Source organism: Oryzias melastigma, linkage group LG22 (assembly GCF_002922805.2).
Source record: "Oryzias melastigma strain HK-1 linkage group LG22, ASM292280v2, whole genome shotgun sequence".
Classification (NCBI taxonomy): domain Eukaryota; kingdom Metazoa; phylum Chordata; class Actinopteri; order Beloniformes; family Adrianichthyidae; genus Oryzias; species Oryzias melastigma.
The window spans coordinates 6,126,043-6,150,957 of record NC_050533.1 but is presented as its reverse complement, the minus strand read 5'-3'; the positions used below and the strand labels follow the sequence as shown (position 1 = coordinate 6,150,957).

General features: G+C 37.0%; 1 protein-coding gene and 1 long non-coding RNA gene across 2 annotated transcripts in view; one reads left to right on the top strand and one right to left on the bottom strand.

The window, feature by feature from the left end:
• The window catches only part of LOC112145381, an 18,275-nt gene extending 8,267 nt beyond the window's left edge, over positions 1 to 10,008 (bottom strand). Inside the window, exons 1-2 of the long non-coding RNA XR_002919062.2 lie at positions 9,872 to 10,008; positions 9,573 to 9,788 (exon numbers count right to left, since the gene is read on the bottom strand). This is a non-coding gene — a long non-coding RNA (uncharacterized LOC112145381). The remainder of the gene's footprint in view (positions 1 to 9,572; positions 9,789 to 9,871) is intronic.
• LOC112145374 (serine/threonine-protein phosphatase 2A regulatory subunit B'' subunit alpha) overlaps positions 1 to 12,650 on the top strand; it is an 84,146-nt gene extending 71,496 nt beyond the window's left edge. The window contains exons 3-13 of the mRNA XM_024270549.2: positions 3,508 to 3,786; positions 5,508 to 5,611; positions 5,678 to 5,780; positions 5,888 to 5,962; positions 9,277 to 9,520; positions 9,593 to 9,641; positions 9,727 to 9,816; positions 9,891 to 10,066; positions 10,151 to 10,269; positions 11,405 to 11,511; positions 11,595 to 12,650. Coding sequence (XP_024126317.1) covers positions 3,508 to 3,786; positions 5,508 to 5,611; positions 5,678 to 5,780; positions 5,888 to 5,962; positions 9,277 to 9,520; positions 9,593 to 9,641; positions 9,727 to 9,816; positions 9,891 to 10,066; positions 10,151 to 10,269; positions 11,405 to 11,511; positions 11,595 to 11,691 — 1,443 coding nt within the window. The 3' untranslated portion in view covers positions 11,692 to 12,650. The remainder of the gene's footprint in view (positions 1 to 3,507; positions 3,787 to 5,507; positions 5,612 to 5,677; positions 5,781 to 5,887; positions 5,963 to 9,276; positions 9,521 to 9,592; positions 9,642 to 9,726; positions 9,817 to 9,890; positions 10,067 to 10,150; positions 10,270 to 11,404; positions 11,512 to 11,594) is intronic.
• Positions 12,651 to 24,915: the final 12,265 nt, after the last annotated feature.

The following is a 24,915-nucleotide window of genomic DNA, read 5'->3' as shown; positions in this document are numbered from 1 at the left end:
ATGCATCACTCTCTGAACCTGCTCCTCTGTCAAATTACTCTCCATAAAGCCTCTAAAACTGTCATTTTTTTTCTACTTTTTATTTTTGTCTCCATTTGGCTTCAGAAAGCATAAAAAATGTCAAACGAGCAGGAGAAAGAGCGGGAAAATGCAGTAAATAACAAACTCAATAATGAACTCAATTTGACCGCTATGGTAATTCAAGGTAGATTCATTCATATTTCTTTTGTGTTTTGAAATTTTAAGGATAAAAAATCACTTACAATATTTCAGCTCTAAAGACCAAAGATACTTCATGTTTGAAAATAAATGCTTAAATCAACAAATGAAGAACAGGTGCTTGCCTCAGATTACTTCTATGAAAGTATTTCATTGTATTTTCCGGTCTGCTTTAAAGTTATTTCAGCTCTTTGGAGCTGTAGCTTCCTCCTGGCTAACTTTAGTGCCATGCAGAGACGGACGAGGGTTCAGATTCTGCAGAAATACGACTTGTAAATATGGACGCATGTGTGCCCCCTCCCCACCCGCCGCCCGAATGCTCAAGAGTCGCTGCGTGTGTGCTAGCAGGTGTGTGTATTAGCAGATCGCGGCGTGGCTCATGTTTCTCTGCGCCGTTTGTCAGAGCCCAGCTCGCCAGGCGACAGCGGGTTCATACATCCAGAGCTGACGTGGGGACGGCCGCAGGGATTCTTCCCATATGACAAGCTGGGATTTCGGGTCATAAAACAGCTCTGCACGTGAGGATCGGGAATTCCGATTAACGGGAGACGTTGGAGTCAAGACTTGATTACTAGAAAATGTGGAGTATTCCTTTGGCTTCCTGAGACCTTCAAACAAGTTTTGGTTACCGGAGGCGTTCAGTCTGCTTTCCTCCTGAGTGGTTTAGCAGCAATCAAGGTGTCTGTGGACGCCATATCTACTGGGAGGTTGCAACTCTCAGCTCCCACGATGATGATCAAGGAGACGTCGCTGAGGCGGGACCCTGATTTGAGGGGGGAACTGGCCTTTCTGGCGAGGGGGTGTGACTTTGTTCTCCCCTCACGCTTCAAGAAGAGACTCAAGTCTTTCCAGCAGCAGCAGCAGCAGGTCAGTCGGTTCAGACGATCGGCGAGGACACTGCAGACTCATGACAAACCGAACACGTGAAGCTGTTATGTCTGGATACGTTTCCCTCCGTGTTCAGTATGTGCAAACACACACGCGTGTTACAGTAGGGGCATTTTGCTGCCCTTCTATATGCAGCAGGACAGCAAACTGTTCCGAGACAGATACCGGGGAGGTATTAATAGTTCGGGAGTTGCAGGAATAGCGTGATAGAATGAACGCTGGGAAGGAAAGGCTGGCTACAGCTGTCCAGTTCAGTATGTGGAGGGCCCAGCAGAGTCGCCAGGGAGCTCCTCCTGGAGCTCCACCGGGTTTCACACCGTTTAGATCCGCTCCGTTCTATTTGTGAAATCTCTAATGCCACCCCAAAAGAGAGCAAATGCATTGGACTCGGCATGTCATCCCACCGTCCATTCATGGTAGTGTGAACTGTCGTCATGTGGAGTGGGTCAGATTGTTGGTAATGCATGTCTTTGTCCTTTTCAGATTTGTTTTGGACCATAAAAAACAAAATAACAAGAGAAGATCAACTAATTTACTCTTTTTAGTGTTTTTGCTAATTCTTTAAAGACCCACTCTGATAAAAATTGTGTTTTTGGTTGTTTTTAACATTAAATCCTTCTGTTAGGAGAGGATAAATATGAAGAAAATTAAGCTCAAATTTGCATTTCTGGGCATTTTTATTCAAATTGTTGTAAATCAGGAGGAAAAAAAGTGTATTTGTGACGTAGGAAATACTCAAGCTCTCCCTTCTGCTCCATTCTGATACATCAACCTGCAGAGAAATAGATCTAGGGAAACATCGATTTGGCGATATATCGTAATATTTAATTTGGCAATACTTGTATCGATTTAAAATGCTGACAAGACAATATTTAATTATTCATGAGCATTATTTTATATTGTTATTATTCCCAGATAATAAATTGTGGGCAAATACTGAGAAAAAAAAATGATAGCGATTAATTTTTTCAAGGTTTGCAATTGATTGGTTAGTTTTTTTTAATTGATTCCCGACCCTAAAATTTTACCATTTTACTACAATGAAAGATATTCAAGAAAAGTTTTTTCTAAGTTGTACTCTTAAAAAAAGAAGAAGAAGAAAAAAAAAGAAAAGAAAGTGAAAAATTGTCCTGGTGCAGTTATGGGGTACATGGTGAAATCTACAAGAAACAAAAGACGAAAGTATCAGGATACGTATTGTATCGCCAAACTGAAAAAAGTGAAATGTTGGATTAATTCACAAAAGTTCTGTAATTAGGCTACATTTAAAATTAATTCCTTTCATCAAATTAAAGTTTGGATTCACTCCAATTTTTAATTAATTAGATAAAAACTAATGTTTTTAAATTTAACAAATTACAGAACTTTTGTGAATTCATTCAACATTTCACTTTTACAGTGAATACACACCGATACCATGTACGGCTTTGTTTTCCTCGTCTGAACTCCAATATTGTTCGCCATTTTTGTTGCACCGGTAATGCTAAGTTGGGGTTGTGAGGGGCTGTAAGCTAGCAGGAGTGCTAAACTACGGCCCCTCTCCACAGTTGGCCCGGCCCTCCAAACCAAATTCGACATTTTGCTTTTATTTTTTTAGATTAATTTGGCATTTGGCTAATATTATGCTAGCTGTTTTAAATAAATTTGCCATTTTTCCTGTTTTTTTGGCTAATATTTCAGCTACATGCTAGCTGATTTGGCTAATTTAGATTTTTTTTTGTTTGTTTTTTCTGCAATTTTTTTTACTTGGCTAATATTTTAGCTAGCTTTCAGCTTCAGTGTTTTTAGCAATCAATTTAGGCATATTCATCTATTAATCTATCGCAAGTAAGGCTATATATCTAGTTTTTTAAATGTTTTAGTCTTTGTTTTTTTCTGTGAAGATTACAGAAATTTATAATTTCAAATTTAGCTATGTGTAGTTTTCTGGAGAACCGTAAATCTTTACGTTTAGGTTTTTTCTGCTAGCCTACCAACCGCCCCCGCCCCCACATCAGAAACTCTGTAGAAACTATATCCTAGTAAATGACAGATTTTTATTTTTTTTATTTTGGGTAAAAAATATATGATCATAATTAAAAGACAGTTAAAATGGCTCCAAAGATGATCATAGTGGGTCTTTGAAAATATGTGCATTATTGTTTTTTCACAAACTTGCATTTTATCCCGTTTGTGTTGTTGGATTTTTAGGAAATCCAAGATGTAAACAAGTTTCTGTTTTGACAACAACAACAAAAAACACATTTGAAGCTCTAAAAATAGTCACTTGTTCTACAGTTTTGCAGAAAGTTACTCACGAAAGAACTATAAACGTCTTTATTTGCCATCAGTGGCGGTCCACACCATGATTGTGTAAGTGTTGTGTTATTCCTGCGTCTGATCTTATCTTTCTGCTTCCAGGTCCAGCCTAAGCCTGAAAAGAAGCCTGTCACGCCTCCACCAGCACCTGCCACAGCTGCCCCGCCCCCAGCGCCACGCTCACCAAGCCCTCCTCCAGCCCCGGCGATTATCACCCCCCCTCCTCCTGCCATAAACATTCCCAGGTTCTACTACCCCCGTGGGCTCCCTGCCATGGGCCCTGCTGCCAACCACGACTCCACCATCGCTGCCGTGGAGACGGCCTTCGCGGAGCTGGAGGAGGAGAAGGCCGACATTTATGAAATGGGCAAGATTGCAAAGGTTGGAAAGCAGTTCTTAATTCAATGAAAAAATACGTTCTTCAGGGGTCACATAGTTCTATGTCATGCACAAAAATATTGTAATTTTCACAAAACTGTGCAGGTCTGAAAAAAGTTGGAGGTCCAACAGGAATTCAGAGTTCAGTTGGACCTACTTAGAGTTCCCGAGCACTTTACTAAACTCCACATCAGTGAGTTCTAATCGAGTTTTTAACCAGCAGGTTGTTGGTTCAACCTCAGATATGGGATACAGAAAGACTATCCCCACTAGTGTGGAAGAAACTGTAGTTGTGACAGGTTTTCTGTAAGGAAATATAATATGTTTCTTAAAAAAAATCTATATTTCTTGTCATTTTTTAAATCAAAATGAGTTTTCCTAATTGTTACTCAGTTGATCTTGAAACAGCAACCTGATGATGGAAGTGCTGATAGCTGAAGATGCTGAAGTTGGCAGCTGAAAGCTCTGAGGCTGATAGCATGTAGATGAAAAATTAGCTAAATGCCAAGTTAGCCTGAAAAAATGAAAAAGCCCAAATTATCCAAATAGCTAGTATCTAGCTAAAATATTATATAAACTCCAAAATAGCCTAAACAACTGAAAAAATTATCTGAACTCCAAAGTAGCTTAATTAACTGAAAACAGCCTAAATTTGCTAAAATAGCTAGCATGTAGCTGAAATATTAGCTTAACTCCAAAGTAGCTTAATTAACTGAAAACAGCCTAATTTGCTAAAATAGCTAGCATGTAGCTGAAATTTTAGCTTAACTCCAAAGTAGCTTAATTAGTAGCTTAATTAACTGAAAACAGCAAAATTTGCTAAAATAGCTAGCATGTAGCTGAAATATTAGCTTAACTCCAAAGTAGCTTAATTAACTGAAAACAGCCTGAATTTGCTAAATAGCTAGCATGTAGCTGAAATATTAGCTTAACTCCAAAGTAGCTTAATTAACTGAAAATAGCCTAAATTTGGTAAAATAGCTAGCATGTAGTTAAAATATTAGCTTAATTCCAAAATAGCCTAAAAAACTGAAAAAGCCTAAATTAGCTAAAACAGCTAACATGTAGCTAAAATATTATCTAAACTCCAAAATAGCTTAATTAGCTGAAAAAAGATTAAATTAGCTAAAATAGCTAGCATGTAGGCCTAGTTGAAATATTAACTTAACTCCAAAATAGCCTAAAAACTGAAAAGCTTAAATTAACTAAAATTGCTAGCACGCAGCTGAAATATTATCTAAACTCCAAAATAGCTTAAAAAAACAGAAAAAAAGCCTAAATTAGCTAAAATAGTAGCATATAGCTGAAATATTAGCTAAACTCCCAAATTGCCCAAAAAATTAAAAAATCCTAAATTAGCTGAAGTTATAAGGTAAATTTCCTATTGTTGAAAAATTCAAGGATTTTCAATGTTTCTCGTGATCCGAAAAATACATTATGGGTCACTAAGTTCTTATTTATGAATTTCTGGCTGAGATGAACCAACGATTGTAAAATAAAATGTGTATTTTTCATATATTTTTTACTGTTGACGCGATACTACCTAATACATTTGCTGCACTGAGATGAAGGAAGTCTTTTATTTTGAAGGGATATCATGCAAACCTCAGTCAAAAGTTATAAACTATTTCATTTTTTAATTACTATTATTCTGTATGTCTTTGTTTTGCCCAAAAAAGTATATTTTTATTTTTAGTTTATTGCTGACTTTTGCTTCTGTTCAGGCTTGTGGCTGTCCGCTGTACTGGAAAGCCCCCATGTTCTGCACTGCTGGTGGAGAGAGGACCGGCTTTGTGTCGGTTCACTCATTCGTGGCCACGTGGAAAAAGTAAGAAAACCCTTTAAAAAAAAGAAAACCCCTAAAAACAACTACTAAACCTCCACTCTGCTGCAGGGTGTTGCTCAGCTGCCACGATGACGCATCCAAGTTCATTCACCTGTTAGCCAAACCGGGATGTAACTACTTGGAACAGGAAGACTTTATCCCTCTCCTGCAGGTGGGTGTCTTATCAACACTGCCGAGTAACTCAAATATTACACAATTCTGTGCTTTTTTATGAAACATTTGTAAAGTTTAACTTTATTTTCCTGTTTGTCTGGTTAGGACATAGTGGACACTCATCCTGGACTCACATTTCTGAAAGACGCCCCCGAGTTCCACTCACGCTACATCACAACGGTCAGTCTGGGTTATATCTACTCATCTAATCATGTTTAAGAGTTGAGTCATTCATTCTTGGGCTGAGGGATTACTCAACATACCAGCTAGTCGTTAAAACTTCATTATATGGAATGGAAAAGGTGCAGGATTTAATAAAATATAACAAAAAACCTGATACTGAAGCCAAAATCTGCTTTTTTAAGAGTTAAACCAAACTTTTTTGCAAAAACAATAAGATTTTTCCACAACTTTTTTTTTATTAAAGAGTGAGTCAAAACAACATAGCAACTTCAATAATACTAAATACATTTTCCTTGTATAAATAGAACACAAATCTTTACAGACACACAAAAAAAGAAAATAATGAACATTGTTTCTCTTTTTTGAGACTGTTTCCAAAATCAGTTCTGTCAGGTGTAGTTTTTTTTAATATAATTGATAGAGTTTTTTTTGTTTTTTTTTGTTTTTATGAATCTAGTGTATTTTTTCCAATGGAAGGCAATATAACGTTTGTTTTAGCCCAGTTTATGCTCATTCTGTTGATATTTTTCTATTGATCTTTTAGCCATTAATGAGCTGATATCAATAAATGTCGTCTCTTATTCTTAGCCAATAGGAATAAAGTAGGACTCAATTTAAGTTGTTTTGACATTTTTTTTAATTTGTAAATTTAACTTCTTCCCCCAAAAAATAGTATTTGGCGAAACTTCAACATAAAATCTTTTAATGTACCTTTAAATCCACATTTTACACAAACATCAGGTATGTTCTTATTGTATGTATATATTTATAAAGACGCATTAACCATTTAAATCAGCCAAACATACAGATTACATTAAACTACTATTTTATGAAAATCTGATTGCAATGAGATACTTTTTTCGTTAAAAACATCAACCATTTTAGTCAAATTAATGTGAATTTCCAATTTGGAAACCAAAAAAAAAAATTTAAGACAAATTTTGTTTGGAATTTGGAATCAAATATTAGATATTATTCATGATGAAATGCTGGCCGTAAACGTCTAAATTTAAATAATCTGAACAGCAAAATAATGCAAATTGTTATTTAATTCAGAAACAAATGGCCCTTAACCCCTTAATGCCTGTAGTCGCAAATATGTGACGAACCTCTACAGCTCCAAAATGATCTAAATGCAGCAACTATTTAAAAGAAAAAAAAATTTTTCTTCTTAGCTGGAAATAATTCAGGTGTTAAGCGGTTAATGCTTTGAAGGTTAAGTTGTAAAATGCTTGTTAGCCAATCACAATCAAAAAAATCGTTCACACAATTTGAAATCTGAACGTGGGTCACATTTGTCCCACAGGCCAGACTTTGGACATGCCTGAGTTTAGACCGTAAGCTTTGCTCTTGTGTCACGTTTGAAACGCCTCCATTGGCTTCTTCCTGCACAAATGATATGAAATAAAAAATAAAAACGGTGCATTTCTCCCACAATCCTGATCCAGTTTATTTGGTTTTCCTTAGTGAGTAACTCCGTTAGGTTAAAAAAATGGCACAAATGAGGACAACTAAAGCTGTGCATAGTGTTTTTCTTACTTTTTTACTGTTTGTATCTTACTTTGTGTTATTATTATTATTATTAGTGTATTTGTTATTTTTGTTTGGTACTTCCAAATCTGCTCCATATTTGCAAATCACATAGTGAACATGTACAGGCTCCTCTTTATACATATTTTTATTGTATAGTTTTCCATTATATTGTACAATTCAAACTGTTTCAAAACTTTTTTAAAACTCAATAAAAATTAAGTAAAAAAAAATTAGGACAACTAGTGCAGGATAGGTAAATATTTGAGTTTAAAAAACGAAGTATCCAGGAAAACAAGCTGAAAAAAAAGTTAAGAATAGAATTGCACAACAAAAATATATATTTTTTAAAATTTAACCTTTATTTTACTAGGAAATCCCACTGAGATTTAATCTCTTTTTCAAGGGAAACCTGAACATGGACAAACAAAAACAGCGTTTTGATAAAAAATTAATGTTCAAATTAGTTAGGAATTCCTAAATTAACGACAATCATGAAGGATCATAATTGGACCGCTAATGACTCTATGACTCCGTCGATGTCAGTGAAAGCATCACGCTGCCTTCATAACCGGAGGCTCTGAGCGGTGGATGTGGACGGGGACAGCTGCGACACGTGCCGCCGCGTGTGGGGGCGCCACGGAAACATTAGCGTGGCCGTGACCCCCCCACCCCCCGCATACCCACCTTAAGACGCCGTAGGTCTGGGCCATGAGCTGCACGAGAGTCCCTGAAGTACACATCCACTGGGTTTTATGTTCAGCTTTTTAATCAATTTACCAAAAAAAAAAGTTAATTTTATTTGGAAACACCGATTTTTTTTTTTTAGTTTGGGAAGGTGCTTTACTTCAACTGCATCCCCGGATAAAAAAAGATTTTATGCAACCATTTTTAAGCATTTTAGCTGTTTTATGTTCATGTGTGCAATTATTGTTTCTAATTTTGATACATGTTTTTGATGCTGTTTCTGTAATATTTTGCTTTTTCGAGAAATTTAAAGCAAAAGTTTATTTTAATATACCTTAAGTCTGAGTCATGAGCTTCCACTGCACCAGAGTCCATGACAGGTTCAAGTCCACTTCAACTGGATTTATTTTTTAGGTTTTAACTAATTTACCAAAAAATAAGTTTAAAATTTAATTTGAAAATAAAGATTTTTTTTTTACGGGAAGGTGCTCTAATTCCACTGCATCCTTGATGACTGGATAAAAAATATATATTTTTTGCCAAAACTTGTAAGCATTTTTGTTTTTTTATGTTCATGTGTGCAATTATTGTTTAGTATTTTAATATATTTTGCTGCAATTGTTCTTAATTTTTAATTGTTGTGCTTTTTAGTCAATCCTCGACTCTTCTAATACATTACACAGAGAAAAATTGGGACATTTGGTCACCAGTAATTAAAAGTCAAGTAATTTTTTTAATGTTTTTTTACGCTTTATGCTTTAAATCAGGGCTGTTAAACTTAATTGCACAAAATCCAAAATGCCCATTAGGTCGTGGAACAAACAGTTATTGAATACATGAAAAAACTAATTGTGAAAACTTTTTAAATTTAACTTTTTTAACATAAATATGAATAAAAAACAGATTGAATAAATCAATCTAAACCTCAAATAACTTTCAATATTTTGTCCTCAATAAATATACATATTCTGTAAAATTTACGATGTTCCAAGATAATGTTAATAATGTAAAATAACCTGGAGGGCCGGATGTGGCCCCCGGGCCGTGACTTTGTGTTTTAAGTGGTAACACGAGCGTGCTGCTGTGTTTAACAGGTGATCCAGCGGATCTACTACGTGGTCAACCGCTCTTGGACCGGCCGCATCACCATGATGGAGCTGCGCCGCAGCAACTTCCTTCAAACTCTGGCGCTGCTGGAGGAGGAGGAAGACATCAACCAGATCACCGACTACTTCTCCTATGAACACTTCTACGTCATCTACTGCAAGTTTTGGGAGCTGGACACCGACCACGACTTGTACATCGATCCCAAAGACTTGGGCAGATACAACGACCACGGTAACCAGGTTGTACGGAGTCATGCTTCAGAAATAGTCCGGTTTGTTCTTACCTCATTCTCTCCTCTGACAGCCTCCTCACACAGGATTATTGAGAGGCTGTTTTCAGGGGCGGTTACTCGGTGAGTGGAGACACACCCATAAACACAAACGGGTGACCCGATGACCTCACTAGAACATGTAAGAGTGTGATTCCCTTGTTTTCAGGGGCAGTGCTGTGCAAAGGGAAGGCAGGATGAGCTACGCCGAGTTCGTCTGGTTCCTCATATCTGAAGAAGACAAGAAAAATCCAACGAGGCATGAATACGTTCTCAAAAATGTCCCAGCTCCAAACAAAAGTTTACAGTTTAACCTCTAAATCGTCTCTGCAGCATCGAGTATTGGTTCCGCTGCATGGACCTGGATGGTGACGGCGTCCTCTCCATGTTTGAGCTGGAGTATTTCTACGAGGAGCAGTGTGAGAGGATGGAGAGAATGGGAATCGAACCGCTGCCCTTCCAGGATCTGCTCTGCCAGATGCTGGATCTGGTGAAACCGGAAAGTACAGGTTAGAAATCTTAGCGTCATTTTTTTTTTTTTTTTTAACATTTCGCTGCAGTATCGTAACGCGCTCTCGCGTCTCCTCCATCAGGAAAGATAAGCCTGGGCGATCTGAAGCGCTGTCGGATGGCTCACATCTTCTTCGACACCTTCTTCAACCTGGAGAAGTACCTGGACCACGAACAGAGAGATCCATTTGCTGTGCAAAAGGTGCAAAAATGTGTTGCTACGGCAACAGAAAGTGTGAAATGATCCTTCAAGCAAAGCTGAGAAACGAAAAGAATACTTTTCTGGTTTTCGTATCTCATTTATATTCTCTAATAGACTGACAAAGTGAAAACATCACCTCTAAGAAGACGAAACAGTAATGATTTTGGGCTTGAAGAATATTTGTACCAATATTTGTGACATGCAAAAGAAAAAGTTTCTTTTAGCAAACAATGTTTGCATTAGCCACGCCCCTTAGAAAAGGTAGGCGGAGTCCACGTCATGTTTTCAGATTCAATACTGGAAGGAGTTTCACTCTGGTGTGTCTGATCCTTTTACTGTATATGAGAACTGGACCGAGTGACTCCTCCCCCTGACATTTCAAACAGGAAGTACCCGCTTTCTCCAAGAAGCCAAAATCCCCAAAACTTCTATAGAGGAATAAACAGCTGTCATAATATTTGTCAGAATAACCATTCTCTACGTGATATTTTTCCTTTATTGCATTCAAGTTATGAACCGACCAATCAGATTCTTCAGTGAAGTAGGCGGTGCCTGCTGGTTCAACATTCGAAACATTTGATTGACAGATTCTCCAGAGCCTGCTTTCAAGTGGTTGGGGGTGTACACTCCAACACTTTTAATTGGTGAGAGTGGTTGCCATAGAAACGATAACTCAGACCGACTCGGATCAATGATGTCTGGCTCCAACATGGACAGAGACATGCATATCATGTTAAAAAAAAAATTTAAAAAAAAGAAAGTGTTGTCTGAATTGACTTAATTTTGTTGGAGTAAGTCATTTTTTATGGATGATGTCACACTCACTCGCTCCAGTTCTCTGATACAGTCGGCGGTCTGACCATAAGACGGCTATAATGGCGCCACGTTTAAATCATGGTTCTAACCATAAAACTACCATGTTTTAAGTAATAGAAAATTATTGAACAAATCTAAAAATGTAATCCTTTGAGTAAAAATTGATACACCCAAAGATGGATCTAAAAAAAGCTGTTAATTAGCTTTGTTATAAAGGTCAGAGGTCATGTTCCTGATCACATGAATAGCTGATTTGACTTTAAAATCCCAATTTGGAGAAAAAAAAGTGAATTTTATATGTTTTTCTGTGTCATTTCAGGACGTTGACAGTGAAGGCCCAGAACCGTCGGACTGGGATAAATATGCTGCAGAGGAGTACGAGATCCTGGTGGCTGAGGAAACCGCAAACGAGCAGCTCCATGAGGGGTACACGCCGTCACATATCCATGTTCACAGCTGAAACCTTTAAGAAATAACGCGCTAACGTCTCATACGTGCTGTCTCATCAGATCTTTTGACGATGACTATGAATCCGAGGAGCTTCAAGTCTCTGGAGACATTCGGAATAAAATGGAAAAACTGGTCATTTCAGACCTGACGGCATAAGAAGACTGTTTGCTTCTGGACTCCCGCTCAGGATGGAGATGTTTCACAAAGCAAAACAGCTCTTACAGGAAGTATTATGGATTATTTCTGACAATCCTTTAAATGGACAATCAGATTTTTTTTCTTTTTTTTAAAACGTGCCAAAGGTAGACTACCAGCCACAAAGGGAGAGCTAGAATCAGGTCATAAAGTCGCTGAAACATGCTGCACCTCCTCTCTGTGGCCAGTATGCGCCACTGCGCCGCCGGAGCTGCACGCCGCAGGGCGGCTGGCGAACATTTTCCACGAGCCGCTCTATTATTAGCGCGGCTTTATCAGAAAGGACTTCCTGTCTGGAGTCGCAGGCTGCAGCGTTTTAAGACGAGAAAGGAGGGGATGGTGTCCTCCGTGTCGAACATTTCCACTTGTCTTACATCTCCATCCTTTCCTTGTTTTCACTGTATGACAGAAACGTCACTGAACGTTCGTTGCACAAAGAGCTCAGTATTATGTTATAAAAAGGAGAAAAAAAAGGATTTTCACCCATCCTGGATGATTTACAGCTCTCGATGTATTTTTTTTAAGTGTACAGTGCATGGTCGTAACTTATTTATGTCGTTTTTTTCTGTTTAATTGCATACAAATCATGATTTATACATGAAAAGTCGACGTCCATCAGTTTTTGTTCAATTTGAGGCCTCAATAATCCAGTTAAGATGACCTCCTCCTACTGGCACCTGCTGTACTCACACTTTAATATGGTTTCTACAGAAAAAAAGGGGAAATAGTCCCTCCAATTCCCACCTTTACTGATTTATATGATTGTAAATCCTTTTTAACTGTGTATTTAGCTGGGGAGGGAGGGGGTAAATTATGTCAGACGTGTCCGCTCTCCGCTCCTCACTAAATGAGGTCATTCTAATGCAGGAACACGTGTTTTATTTCTGGGGTCACAATAATAAACTGACTGTGAAAGGCGATTCAACATCACTGACTGACAATATTTCTATGCAAAGTGACCCCAAGATGGAGGATGTGCTGGAGCTTAACTTTAAAAAGAAAAAGATTTTTATTTTGATCTTCCTGTTCAGAAAAGTTGAGATTTATGGGAATTGTGCAGAATTATATTGTATTAGTGTGACTTCTTTCTTTCTTTTTTTACCTTTTCTTCCCTTCTCTCCTCGTTTTCTTTATTTTGTCTGAAGTTTAGAGAAAAAGTTTAAATAAAAATGTTATTCCACCTTGTAAACTCTCAAACATGTGTGTCTTTGAATTGGCAGCTCTGTATTTTTAGTTGGAAGTTACCAAACATGAAAGAAAAATATATATATATATATTTATTCAGTTTATTAATCAGTAAAACAGTAAAAATTTGACAGTGTAGAAAAAAAATCGATTTGGCGATAAATCACAATACTCCATCTGGTGATACTTGTACCGATTTAAAATATTGACAAGGTGATATTTAATTATTTTTGAGGATCGTTCAGCGTTTTGCTTATGTTTCCCACCAGTACTGAATAAGCTACATTTAGCATGGATGAAATCACACTTTTAGAACCTTGTTAGAACTCTTGTCTGTTCCCTATAAGAACAGATGCTTCTTAATTTAACAAAATAAAAGCACCTTGAATTTTTGGGTAAAATGAGATACAGTTTCAATGTTGTGATCATTAAATAAACTACATTTTAAGATTTTATTACCAAAAAAAAGGTGTTTTAACGTTCAGTTGGAGTACTTTTTCTAAGTCATAGTCTTTAAAAAATAGTGAAAATACTGATACAGTCTTGGGATATTATCGTGATATTTATCGTGAGCCATGTATCGCGATATGTATCACCAGCCGATACACACCCTTACTACAAAAACTCACGAGAATTTGCCCGTTTGTAGAGAAACTGTCAAAAATGAGTCTAAACCAAATATTTTATGAGGCTCAAAAAATATATACCAAAACACATATTTCACATATATGTCGCAGATATTTAAACTATTATGGGATGGCCACAGGACCTGTTACGGCCTTTGTGTGGCAAAGTGTGAAATTTACTGATTTTAACATTTTCCCACAATATGAGAAAAAAAAACTTTTGTTTGAGTGATTTTCATTAGAGCTGTCAGGCGATTAAAATCTTTAATCGCGATTAATCGCATTGTCCATAGTTAACTCGCGATTAATCACAAATTAATATGTGGCCTTTTTTTAGGAAAAAAATGTGTGTTTCGTGGATTTTAGCAGTTCTACATTAATTATGAAAACAAGAATGGCAAAAAATAATAGTTTTTATTAGAAATATTTTATTTTGTAAAATTGTATTGAGATAAACTTTAGTTTATCCGTTTAGTCAGCAATCATTACAGAAATGTTTCATTGACCTTTGACCTTGGGAGGAGCCTGCCATCTTGATGTAAAAAAACAAAAAACTTTAGTACCAGCTACAAATTTTAAACTCTTAAGCATTTCAATCTGTTGCCTCCTAACTCATCAAGTTTCATTGGGAAACTACTATTTTTACGATTCCAGCTAGCAAAAGTGGCGTTCCCCTGTTACTCGCATGTTTTTTCCCTGGCTAAAGCTGAACAAAACAATATGACATACAATGTGATTATATTGTTAATGTGGGCGTAGATAACAAAAACCTTCGTTGCTATGGAAATCTAAAAATTTAATTTTGCCGATTCTTCTAAAAATTACATAGAGTTGTTCGTCATCACCAGGCGACCCAAACATAATATGGTTGCTATGGAGTTAAAACCAACGGAAAAGCCGCCATTTTGAAAAAAGTGACCACCCTCTTCCGTGGAGGCGGAAGAGGGTGGAAGTCTGGGGGGTCAGTTTGGCTTCTAAGTGACATGATTTAAATCTACTGATTTTCAAATAATCTTTTTTAAGTCGAGAATTACTTTTAATTTTTTATGATCTTCATTTTACAAATGTTTCAAATGCTTCACAAACCCACATTTCTGAAAGTTCATAGATTTGCAGAACATGGCGTACACTCAAATCTGAAAATTATTTGGACGTGATGCCCTCTGCAGTTGTGTCATCTCAAGTTCTTTAACCCTCAAATTTTTCCATTTCTGCTGTGGAAATAAAAGGATCTCATTTAATACGGAAAACTTTGCACACACGAGCTGGACTGTGAGAAAATGAATTAATCGGACATTTAAGGTTGTGTTTTTCACATTTCTGCCTGATTTAGATGACTTTTTTGTGTGTAAACTTAAAGTTTTTGGTCTTTCACAGGGATCTATTGTTAATTTCAAAATGTAAAAAAACAAAACATTCACTTCATCTTTTGTGGATCCAGACTTTGACTATAAACACACTGAAGTAAAAAAAGAAATAAAAAAACTTGATTCTTTTCCGAATACTCACATGGATGCAGGATATTGGATAGTTCTGGATGTTTCCTGCTGGTATACAGTCTCTCCTGCAGTGTGAATGTCTGACTACCATTCTCAGGAATGCTTAATCCCCTCCTAAAACAAAAAAATCCGACTGAATGCAACATTCAACTGGTTAAAGCAGATAATTAGTCATCTCTGTGGGAAAATCTTAAAAATTCAGATGCACTGAAAATCTTTATTGTTTAGTGTTCTGTCTTGTCCACTAAAGATTAATGTACTTTTAAAAGTCCTGAACGAGAGACGCTTGTCATCGTGTGCCTTTATGAGCAACACTTGAATAGTCTAAAATAGCTCAGACTTGCAAAAAAAACGACATAATCATTATTATAATCATTGAATCCCCTTGGAGCTGCATCACGGTTGTCATGGCGACAGAATGGGCAGTTCAACTACTAAGTGCCTGGACAGCACAGTACATTGTTCATTGTTATTTCCTGCAGAGAATAAATGTTGAAGATTCCAACCATCAGTCTGAAGTTTACCTGAACTCGGTCTGTATCTGCTGTAAGCATGTCTTCTTTAGTGTTGGAGGAGAGGAAAATTCGTAATTATGTCTCTAATTGATTTCTTAATTGATCTATTTCAAGGTATTTAAAAAAATCTGGAAAAAGAGACAATAAAAATAGGAAATACCACATTTATTTGAGCTATTCATTCATAAATTAGATTGGTTTATTTTATTTCAAGGCTTATTTGTTGAAAATATAACAAAAAAATCACATATATATAATATATAATAATCTATAACTGATATATGATATTCCAAACTCATTTCAGAAATAAAGAAATGTAAGACAAAAATTATAATTTAATTAAATAAATTAAGGTTTTTGCAGTTGACTGGAATATACCGTTTTTGCAGTTGGAATTTGGAGGACGAAACACTTTCACATGATTATTCTTATGCCGTTTTAGTGATTTTTAGTGGTTTTTTTTGTTTGTTTGTTTGTTTTTTAATGACAGAGTCAATAGTAACGGGCGTAAAAAATATTTTTGACACTTTTATTAAGTGTTTAGGTGGGGGCACCAGGCGATTGCCTACCTGTGCCTCATGGTTAAGTCCACCCCTGTCTCCTATACATACATATCCCATTGAATCAAGAAAATATAATTATTGTCAAGTAAAGTTTTAATTATTGCTTTATTACCTAATATATATATATATATATATATTATTTTGGGGTATAAAACAACTTAATCATAATTAAAAGACCATCGGAACGCTTTTCCAATCAAAAAGATGATGGGATTTGGACATTAACGGTTGGTTTCAAACCCAATCAAATCATTTGTAAAACTATCAGCCTTTTCTACATCCAATGCTCTATATTTTTCTCGTTTTCTTTCAGTTGATGTAGTTGGTTCCAATCTGTCGCTCTGCCTCTAGATGTCTAATAATCCCACCTCCTTTAAGAATATGTGAAATTGATCATCCAGACTTAAGTGTGATTGTAAGCAGAGAATATTTCTGGGGGTTTATCACACACTGAATGCAACAATTGTTCTCCAAGTGCTGTAATAGTTGGCATGCATCCACGCTGCGATTTGTCCATGAGCCGTTTACCTCCCATAGAAGGTCAGAGCTGGCCGCTCATTGTTTGATATTGTACTCTGCTTGTTTTCCATAAATGTCAGAAACACGACAGTTGGCCAAAAACACGCCATGTCCCGGCTCCCTGAGACACCAGCATTCCAGTGACACGGCTGCCAACGCCCACCGCCCCGTGGTGGTGTGACCTAACCGGCATGACATCACCCGTAATGATGTCACAAGTGGTTAATCCGTCAAAAGGAATGCATGACAGGAAACAAAGGCTGGGATTGTGACTCTAAACTATAGTCAAGATCATCGGGGGAAATCCACAAAAGTGATGAGGAAACCACTAGTCGGCGACCACGCTGTCTAATTGCAACCAGAGTGAGGAAAGAAGTTCTTTTGGGGTTCGGCGTGAACTCGCTATTTCGTCTAGTCGACATTTACCGGTGTTACAAAACCGAAAAGGGATGGAAAACAACTGGGATTAATTTATCCGTGTGACTCAATCGACACTTTGACACCAGATGCAGCAAAGAGATGCTAAAAACTTTATTAAAGTCGACTTTTCACGAAAAAAATCGAATTATTGTTATCTAGTTATAGTCAACTGCAGAATGTTTTTTCCTTTTTTCCAGGGGCTCCACTGTTTGAACACATGTCGTTCAATGGGCGGCATCTGTTTTTGTTCAGAGAAAGTGGGTGTTGGAACCGTCTGACCCACTTTAACGGCTGAGACTGGCTGAGGGATGAAGAAGTGGGTAAAAGTGGCATTTCTGCTCGGGATCTGTGCGGTTCTTTGGCCAAACGAAGTGGGAGAAATGTCACGAATACCTCAAGAATTGTGTCAACTTTTTGATTTGAAAACCAGACTTTCGAATATTATAGAGTCTCTGTAGGCCGTCAAAGATACAGAGAGTTGAACTCAATGAAAGGCTAGAATCTACAGTTTAACCCATTCTGCTAGCAGGAGGTGTCAGGAGCTCCTGAAGGATCTGAATCATCAGCAGCATCATCTGCAGACTCTGATCTCCTTTTCTGACAGTCCAGAGAGGTGGGAGACCGCCTCTCAGCATTGGATGACTGTGCCGTTTGGGAGAACCAGAGAGAGGAAGGACGCAGTTTTCATCCTGTGAAAAGGGGGTGGAGACCCAGGAAGTCTGAGATTATCTTGACGTTCATCTGTAAAACAGACTGGAAGAGCAGAGTAACAATGAGGCCTTTACAAAGAGAAGAAAAAGAGCAGACTGTACTTATGGGGGCATCTTTAGTCCATTACAGGCAAAAAAATATACTCAACCACGGAGCTAATGGTGCAAATGACAAAATAGGAGAAGGTGCAAACCATAAATGACAAAACTGTTGACCCTCTGCAAGTCAGGGGCTTCATCTAGTAGCTAATCCAGTCTTGAAGAATCACAAGATCATCTTCTGATTCATGTTTTAATCACTCCAAGCGTTTTTTTAATTCTAATTATGCTGTTTTATATGCAGTTCTATACAACTTAGAAATCAGCGCAAGATAACATCGGGCCATTAATAACAATAAAATAAAATTATATGTAGGGCCGGATATAAATATCTGAAGGGCCGGATCCGGCCCCTGGATCTATATCACTGCACAGACTGTAAAAAAAGAAAAATCTTTATTAGCTGCACAAAAAGAAGCAGTAGGAGGTGAAAATTCTCTCTGAACTGATGATTTATTGAACATTGTGACGATCAGCATAAACAGCACTTTCCTTTGAAGATGCAAATCAAATATTCCACTTTTTGTAGAAAATCGATCTGAACCGAAAAAAAAATAGAAAAAATAAAGTACTAAAAACTGGTTGAATATTTATTTATTTTGTACGTTACCATAGTATCGGTGAGGTAATGCAAATAGAGGCCTGAACTGTCCGAAGCAAAGCGGAAGATTGTTGCTTTGCGAGATGTAAATAAATTGCGTTAATTATTTTTAATTAACCCTAGAGCACTATCTGTGGGTGATTTTCACCTGAGCAAAAGTATTGACATGATTTTCAATATGTTCCTTTTTCCTTTTTTTTGAGTGTCATGAGTCCATGAGTAAAGTCTCACATGTTGGGTGGACCAAAGACCAAGTCTCCAGTATCGTTATTTTATTTTATTTTATTTTATTTTTTTAGGAATTTTCTAAATGTTAAGTAATTTTCTAGCATGTTTTTAGGATCTTCGTATGTTTGCATTTTCCATTTTGTGACATAAACCACAGTTGAAATTAAAAGAAAACTACTCTAATGTATCATGTCATATTTTGATCTATTTTTTTATGAGAAATACTTTTTATTAGGTGTATATCGGGTAAAAATTACCCAAAAGCCAAAATGCTCAAGGGTTAATCACGTGCATAAACTCTCATAGCCCTGAAAAAAACTTAGGTCATAGTTTCTGCAGAGCGGCAGTAGTTCATTAGAAATTTGTCTCTGAGTGTGGGCGGGACTTTCCTGATAGATTACAGCCCCTCACAACCCTAATCTAAGATTACAGATGCAAGAACCAATAACACTGAAGCCATCCAGTCATACAGTTTGGACCTTAATGGATCTATGAATCGGAATGGACCAGATTTTTTTAAACTGCAGTTTTTCGTCTGCTCCTGATTCACAACCATTTGAAAAAAGAAATACTCAAATTGCATTTTAATCTTAATTTTCTTCATATTTGTCTTCTATCATCAGGAAAATCCCACAAAAACACAAATTTCTATGGAAAAGACCTCATATGTGACATAAATCCTTCCACCACGTTGACGTTCTTGTCTTCTGTCCACAGACACATGTAAATACATGTGTGTTTTTCCTACTTGCGACACAGAAACGTACAGTTCTGGACATGCAGATACGACTGTATAAGTTCAGCATTTGGTGATCCAACCATCTGTCTTGCAGACCTTAACAAAACAGAGCGAAGGGTGGAAGAGTGAGGCGGACAAAGACACGGGGGAGAAAGACGGCGGAGAAACGGGGCAGGTCTGCTCTTGTTCAAAACCTTCTCGGGTTGACTCTTTTGAACTCGCGATGAAGTGAATTCCACCTGAACATCTACGGGAGGAAGTACCTGACGCTGGCGGGTGCGCACACTCCTCCTGCTAGACGGTCGTTATCATCTGTCTGCAAGTGTCTGTGAACATATGTGCAGGCAGATCCGTGTAGACACAACACGCTCACGTAAATGCGTGCATAAACACATGCAAGAGCAGGGCTTTAATTAACATCCAGGAAACCACATTGTTCAGCTGGTTGTAAGCCCTCTTTCTGCTTTCTCTGCTCCGCTTCTCTATCTACTGTCGTACGGCTGGACGGACTCCACAAACGGACGCAGAGTAACGACTTCAAAGACCCCGAGAGCGCATGATTACAGGGAGAGTTTGATTTAAAGAGTCAAAAAATTCCGAGAAGGAGCGATGGGGAGAAAGAATGAGAGATGGAGAAAACAGCTGGGCTGGTGGTAAACATCTGGCGGTTGCAGAGGCCCGGCCTTCAGATGCAGAGGGAAAAAGCTGCGTGGCCGTTCCAAGATCTGTTCCCTCCAGTCTTTCCTCATCCGTTCTCCCTCACAGATCTAATCTAATGTTACTGGCATGCTGTAAAGTCTAGGGCAACTCTAAATGTTGCCTTATTTTGTCAAGCGATCGTGGAAACTATCCAAGAGTGGACGAGCTCTCACTAAAAAGTGCATTCGGAAAAAGAACAATTTGGGATTCAGTTTTGGAAAAACGATTTTTTTTTGTCCAAATCTTTAAAGTATCCAATTTTCCTAAAACGATTTCAAAGAAAATGCTTCGTATACTGTGTATTTTTAGGAAAAGACTCAAAAGTCAAATCTGGTTTTAGCGCCAAAAAAAAACGTATTTCTTTAAAGTTATTAACCCTTTAACACCTGAGGCGTCACCGGTGACGCTTCAACACAAAATCTTTAACATACTGTAACTTTTCAACCGTTAACACAATAATTCTGTAGAATTTGAAGGAGATGAGCGGCTATTTCCTTCAAATTCTACTATGTTGATTATGTTGACGGTTAAAAAGTTACAGAAAATCAAAGAACTTAAAGGGTTTAAAACCCACACAGATGAAATAAGTTGTCTTTTTAACAACTTGTGGCATTTTTCTGATGAAAACACAGACACACATATATATATATATACATATATATATATATATGTAATGTTGCTTAAAAATGGCATTTATATATACATATATATAAATATATATGTATATATCTATCATATATGTATATATACATATATGATTTGTATATATATCATATATATATATATATATATATATCTATATATATATATATATATATACATATGTATGTATACATACGTATATATCATATATATACATATATGATATATATGTATGTATACATATATATACACACACACACACATATATATAAAATGTTGCTTCAAAAGGCATTTATATATACATATATACATATATATATATATATGTATATCTACAGTATATATATATATATATATATATATATATATATATATATATATATATATATATATATAATGTTGCTTAAAATGGCATTTCTGAGTATTTACTTATTTAAAGGATTGTAAATCAGGAACAAATTTAGTTTGAAAATTGTCAAATTTGTTACGCAGAAAATGTAATAAGTGGGTCACAAGCTCCCCTCTCCGCTACAACCTTCATCCATGGAGCCGCATGTGGCTTTTTATTTTTCTTTAATAAAAGAGCCACAAATTCTTTTATTAAAGAAAAATCAAAAGCTTTTTACTATAAAGTAAGAAGTTAGAAAGTACTAAAAGTACTAAAGGCGAAAAAAGTAACCTACCTCAAACTCATTTACAAACAGTCACAGGACAAAGCGTATCACAAGTCAAGCTACAAGATTTAGCCTCCGTGGTTATCTTTTTCATTTTCGGTCCGTTTCTGTGTCCACTGATGCAGCTTCTCTTTTTCTGTACTCACAGCGTTTTTGACGCACAGCTACGTCAATGGTCTACATCCCGCCTGCACTTTGATGGTACGACAATCACTTGAATTGACCGGACCGTTCTAAACCGGCCGAGAGGGGACTGGTCTGTCCCGTACCGCTCTGTGGAAGCGAGGCATTAGGGTCACACAATGAAAATCATGTTTTTTGAGTTTTTAACATGTCAGTGTGGTATTTTTTTCATGAAAGAGAACAAATGTGATGAGAAATCTTGCATTTCCGAGTATTTCTCCTTTTAAATTGCTGTCAAACTGTCACTCTTTTTGAATTAATGAGCACAACTGACTGATTTTGCAGGGTTTTGCTGATTGTAGATAATCTGGACAGGTTTGGGATTTTTTTTGGCAGTTTTTACTTCCTTGTTAAATATGTTTCAATCAGGGATGTGGGGTCAGGTGAGGCAGGTGAATCAGTGCCTCACCTGCCATCATGAGATGTATAGGCCTACTAATAGTAAAATAAATGTGTATACTAACCAGTTCTATAAAAAAATGCAGTTTATACGTTTGACCCTAATAGTTTCATCTTCTCAAAATCTTTGTTTCGATTTCTGCGCACGTTGCCAGGTTTGATATTTTAACCTTGGAATGTAATAATAATAATAATAATAATAAAAGGATTAATGCAACCACTGTATAGGGCCCCCTCCTTTATTATGTTTTTTTTCCGCCACTGTTCAGGACCCCTTAAGATTTTACAAAACAAAATCACATATACATTTAAGCAAAGAATGTTTGATTTTATTAAAAAAAAACACACACATCTTAAAAGTTTTCCTTTAGGTTCTTTATCAGCCTTACAATGACACACAAATTATTCTAACAGGTTCGGTACATTTCTTTTTCTCACTGTCTGTTTTTGCTTCAAATATCAACTGTGATTTATTTATTTATTTATTTTGCCTGTTGTTTTCTTGTCTATCTGTCCACCAATCCACCAAATTCAGTTTGGTGTAAATTTTGGGTGATTTTGCGCTGCAGATAAAGTTTCATCAGTCGACATCTTCTTGGATGCAGGAATGTGTGAGTGTTTGCCAGCAGAGAGAAATCCACTCGGGGCAGAGGGTGTATCTGGCAGCATCTGCTGCTGAAAATAACAGAAAGGATAACCCCTGCAACCTGTGCACAGATACTGAAAACTTGCTTGACATGCTGTATTATGTAAAATGCAGCAGCCATATTGAGTAATTTATCAACTATTAATACAGGTTGATTAGCCGACTTCAGGAAAGTGTTTCTACCAGAAGGTTAATGACAGTAGATTCCATATCACTGATATAAATGAAATTATCTGAAACTTAAAGCGTCAGCCAAGTCAGTCTGACGTCACACATAAGATGCTTCAACTTCTGTATCAAACTTATTATTTTTTTCTTTTGGTCCTTAGTTTTTTTTTTCTTTTTCTTTTTTTGGTTCAGGGCAATTTGATTATATCAATTTGTGTATTTTTATCTTTTGTGAAGCTAATTTGTTTGTTTTGTGATTTTTTACATCTCGATTGGAAATGATGAACCCCAGATTTACTGAAATTGGGTGAATAGAATAGAATAGCAGACCGGCGATTTTTTATGACATCATCGAATGAAAGTAACGTCCGAAAAATGAGACCATTTTTTTCACAAATCTTCGTTTGGAGCATAGACTTAGTTTGGAGGGCCAAATGAAGAGGAAGGGAAGTCTTCGGATTGGGCCTTAATGCTTGACAACAATTTTTTTAAGGTCCCCAGCCAGCAAAGCCAAGTGGGCCCCATGTGGATTAGAAGTGGGCAGAAAATGTGGCCCCGATTGGGTTTGTCCACAGTTTCTGTTGTAGCCCCACCTATGTTTGAACATAGACTTAAGTGGGGATTTAGTAGGTTAGCTTGCTACACTAGCTAGCTGTCCAATGGAAAGCATAGCATGCTAGCGACCTCCATTGTAGCATGCCATCGAGCTCTGGTGAAGTAAGCTCCTCTGTATAGAGTTAGTGAGCGCCACTGTGGTATGCTAAGGAACGTCACTGTAGCATGCTAGTGTGTTTCTCTACAGAGAGCTGCTTTATTGAGCTAGCAAGCTCTGCAGTAGCAAGCTCCTCTGTATTGAGCTAGCGAGCTCAGCTGTAACATGCTAGCGAGCTCCTCTGTAGCATGCTATTGAGCTCTGGTGAAGTAAGCTCCTCTGTATAGAGTTAGTTAGTGCCACTGTGGCATGCTAAGGAGCGTCACTGTAGCGTGTTTCTCTACAGCAAACTGCTTTATTGAGCTAGCAAGCTCTGCAGTAGCGAGCTCCTTTGTATTGAGCTAGCTAGCTCAGCTGTAGCATGCTAGCAAGCTCCATTGTAGCATGCTAGCAAGCTCTTCTGTAGCATCCTAGTGAGGTCCTCTGTATCAAGTTAGTGAGCGCCACTGTAGCATGCTAGCGAGTTCCTCTGTAGCGAGCTAGCAAACTCTGCTTTATCAAGCTAGCCATGTCTGCAGTAGCGAGCTCCTCTTTAGTAAACTAGTATGCTCTACTGTATCAAGCTAGCAAGCTCAGCTGTCCACCAGGCGGCTGGCTAGCATAGCAAGCCTACCCAGGGAGTGTCCACTTAAGCAAATGTGGCAATCACAGGCGGGGCCACCACGAAAACGGTGGACAAACCCAATCGGGGCCACATTTTCTGCCACTTTTTAACCATAAGGGGATCATTTACCTATTCTGAAATCCTACATTTAAATAAAAGTTTAAGTCTGCAGTTATTTATAACTTTACATTACTGTTTTGATTGTCACATGAATGCTTTACTATCTATAAAAATCTTCATAAACAGGGATTTTTTTTAAAATAAAAGAAGCCATCTTAAGATTACTCAGAATCCAGTCAACTCTAGGTACTTTTGTTTTTAAATGTGCCTCAAACCGGAAGTCAGCTGCCTCTGAAAGGAACTAACTACCTGGTAAAGTTTTTGTGTGAATGTAAGTGGGAATAAAAGATTATCATTTTTTTTGTTTTAGCTTTTCTTTGTCATTTGCATGTTGGAAAAAAAAGAAAATATAAAAAAATATTCAAATTACAGGGGCGGAGCGAGAACTTTTTATATGGGAAGGAGGCAGAAGTCTTTTGCTGGCAAATGAAAACATAAAAAATACGAATTTCTAAAGGTTATATTATTGTTTATTACTTTTACTACATATTATTACAAATGCTTAAAAAAAACTATTTTTTTTTACGAATATTGACTTACAAATTCTCCATACGAATAAGAATGTTTTATGGGTAATTTTGCATAATATATATATATATATATATATATATATATATATATATATATATATATA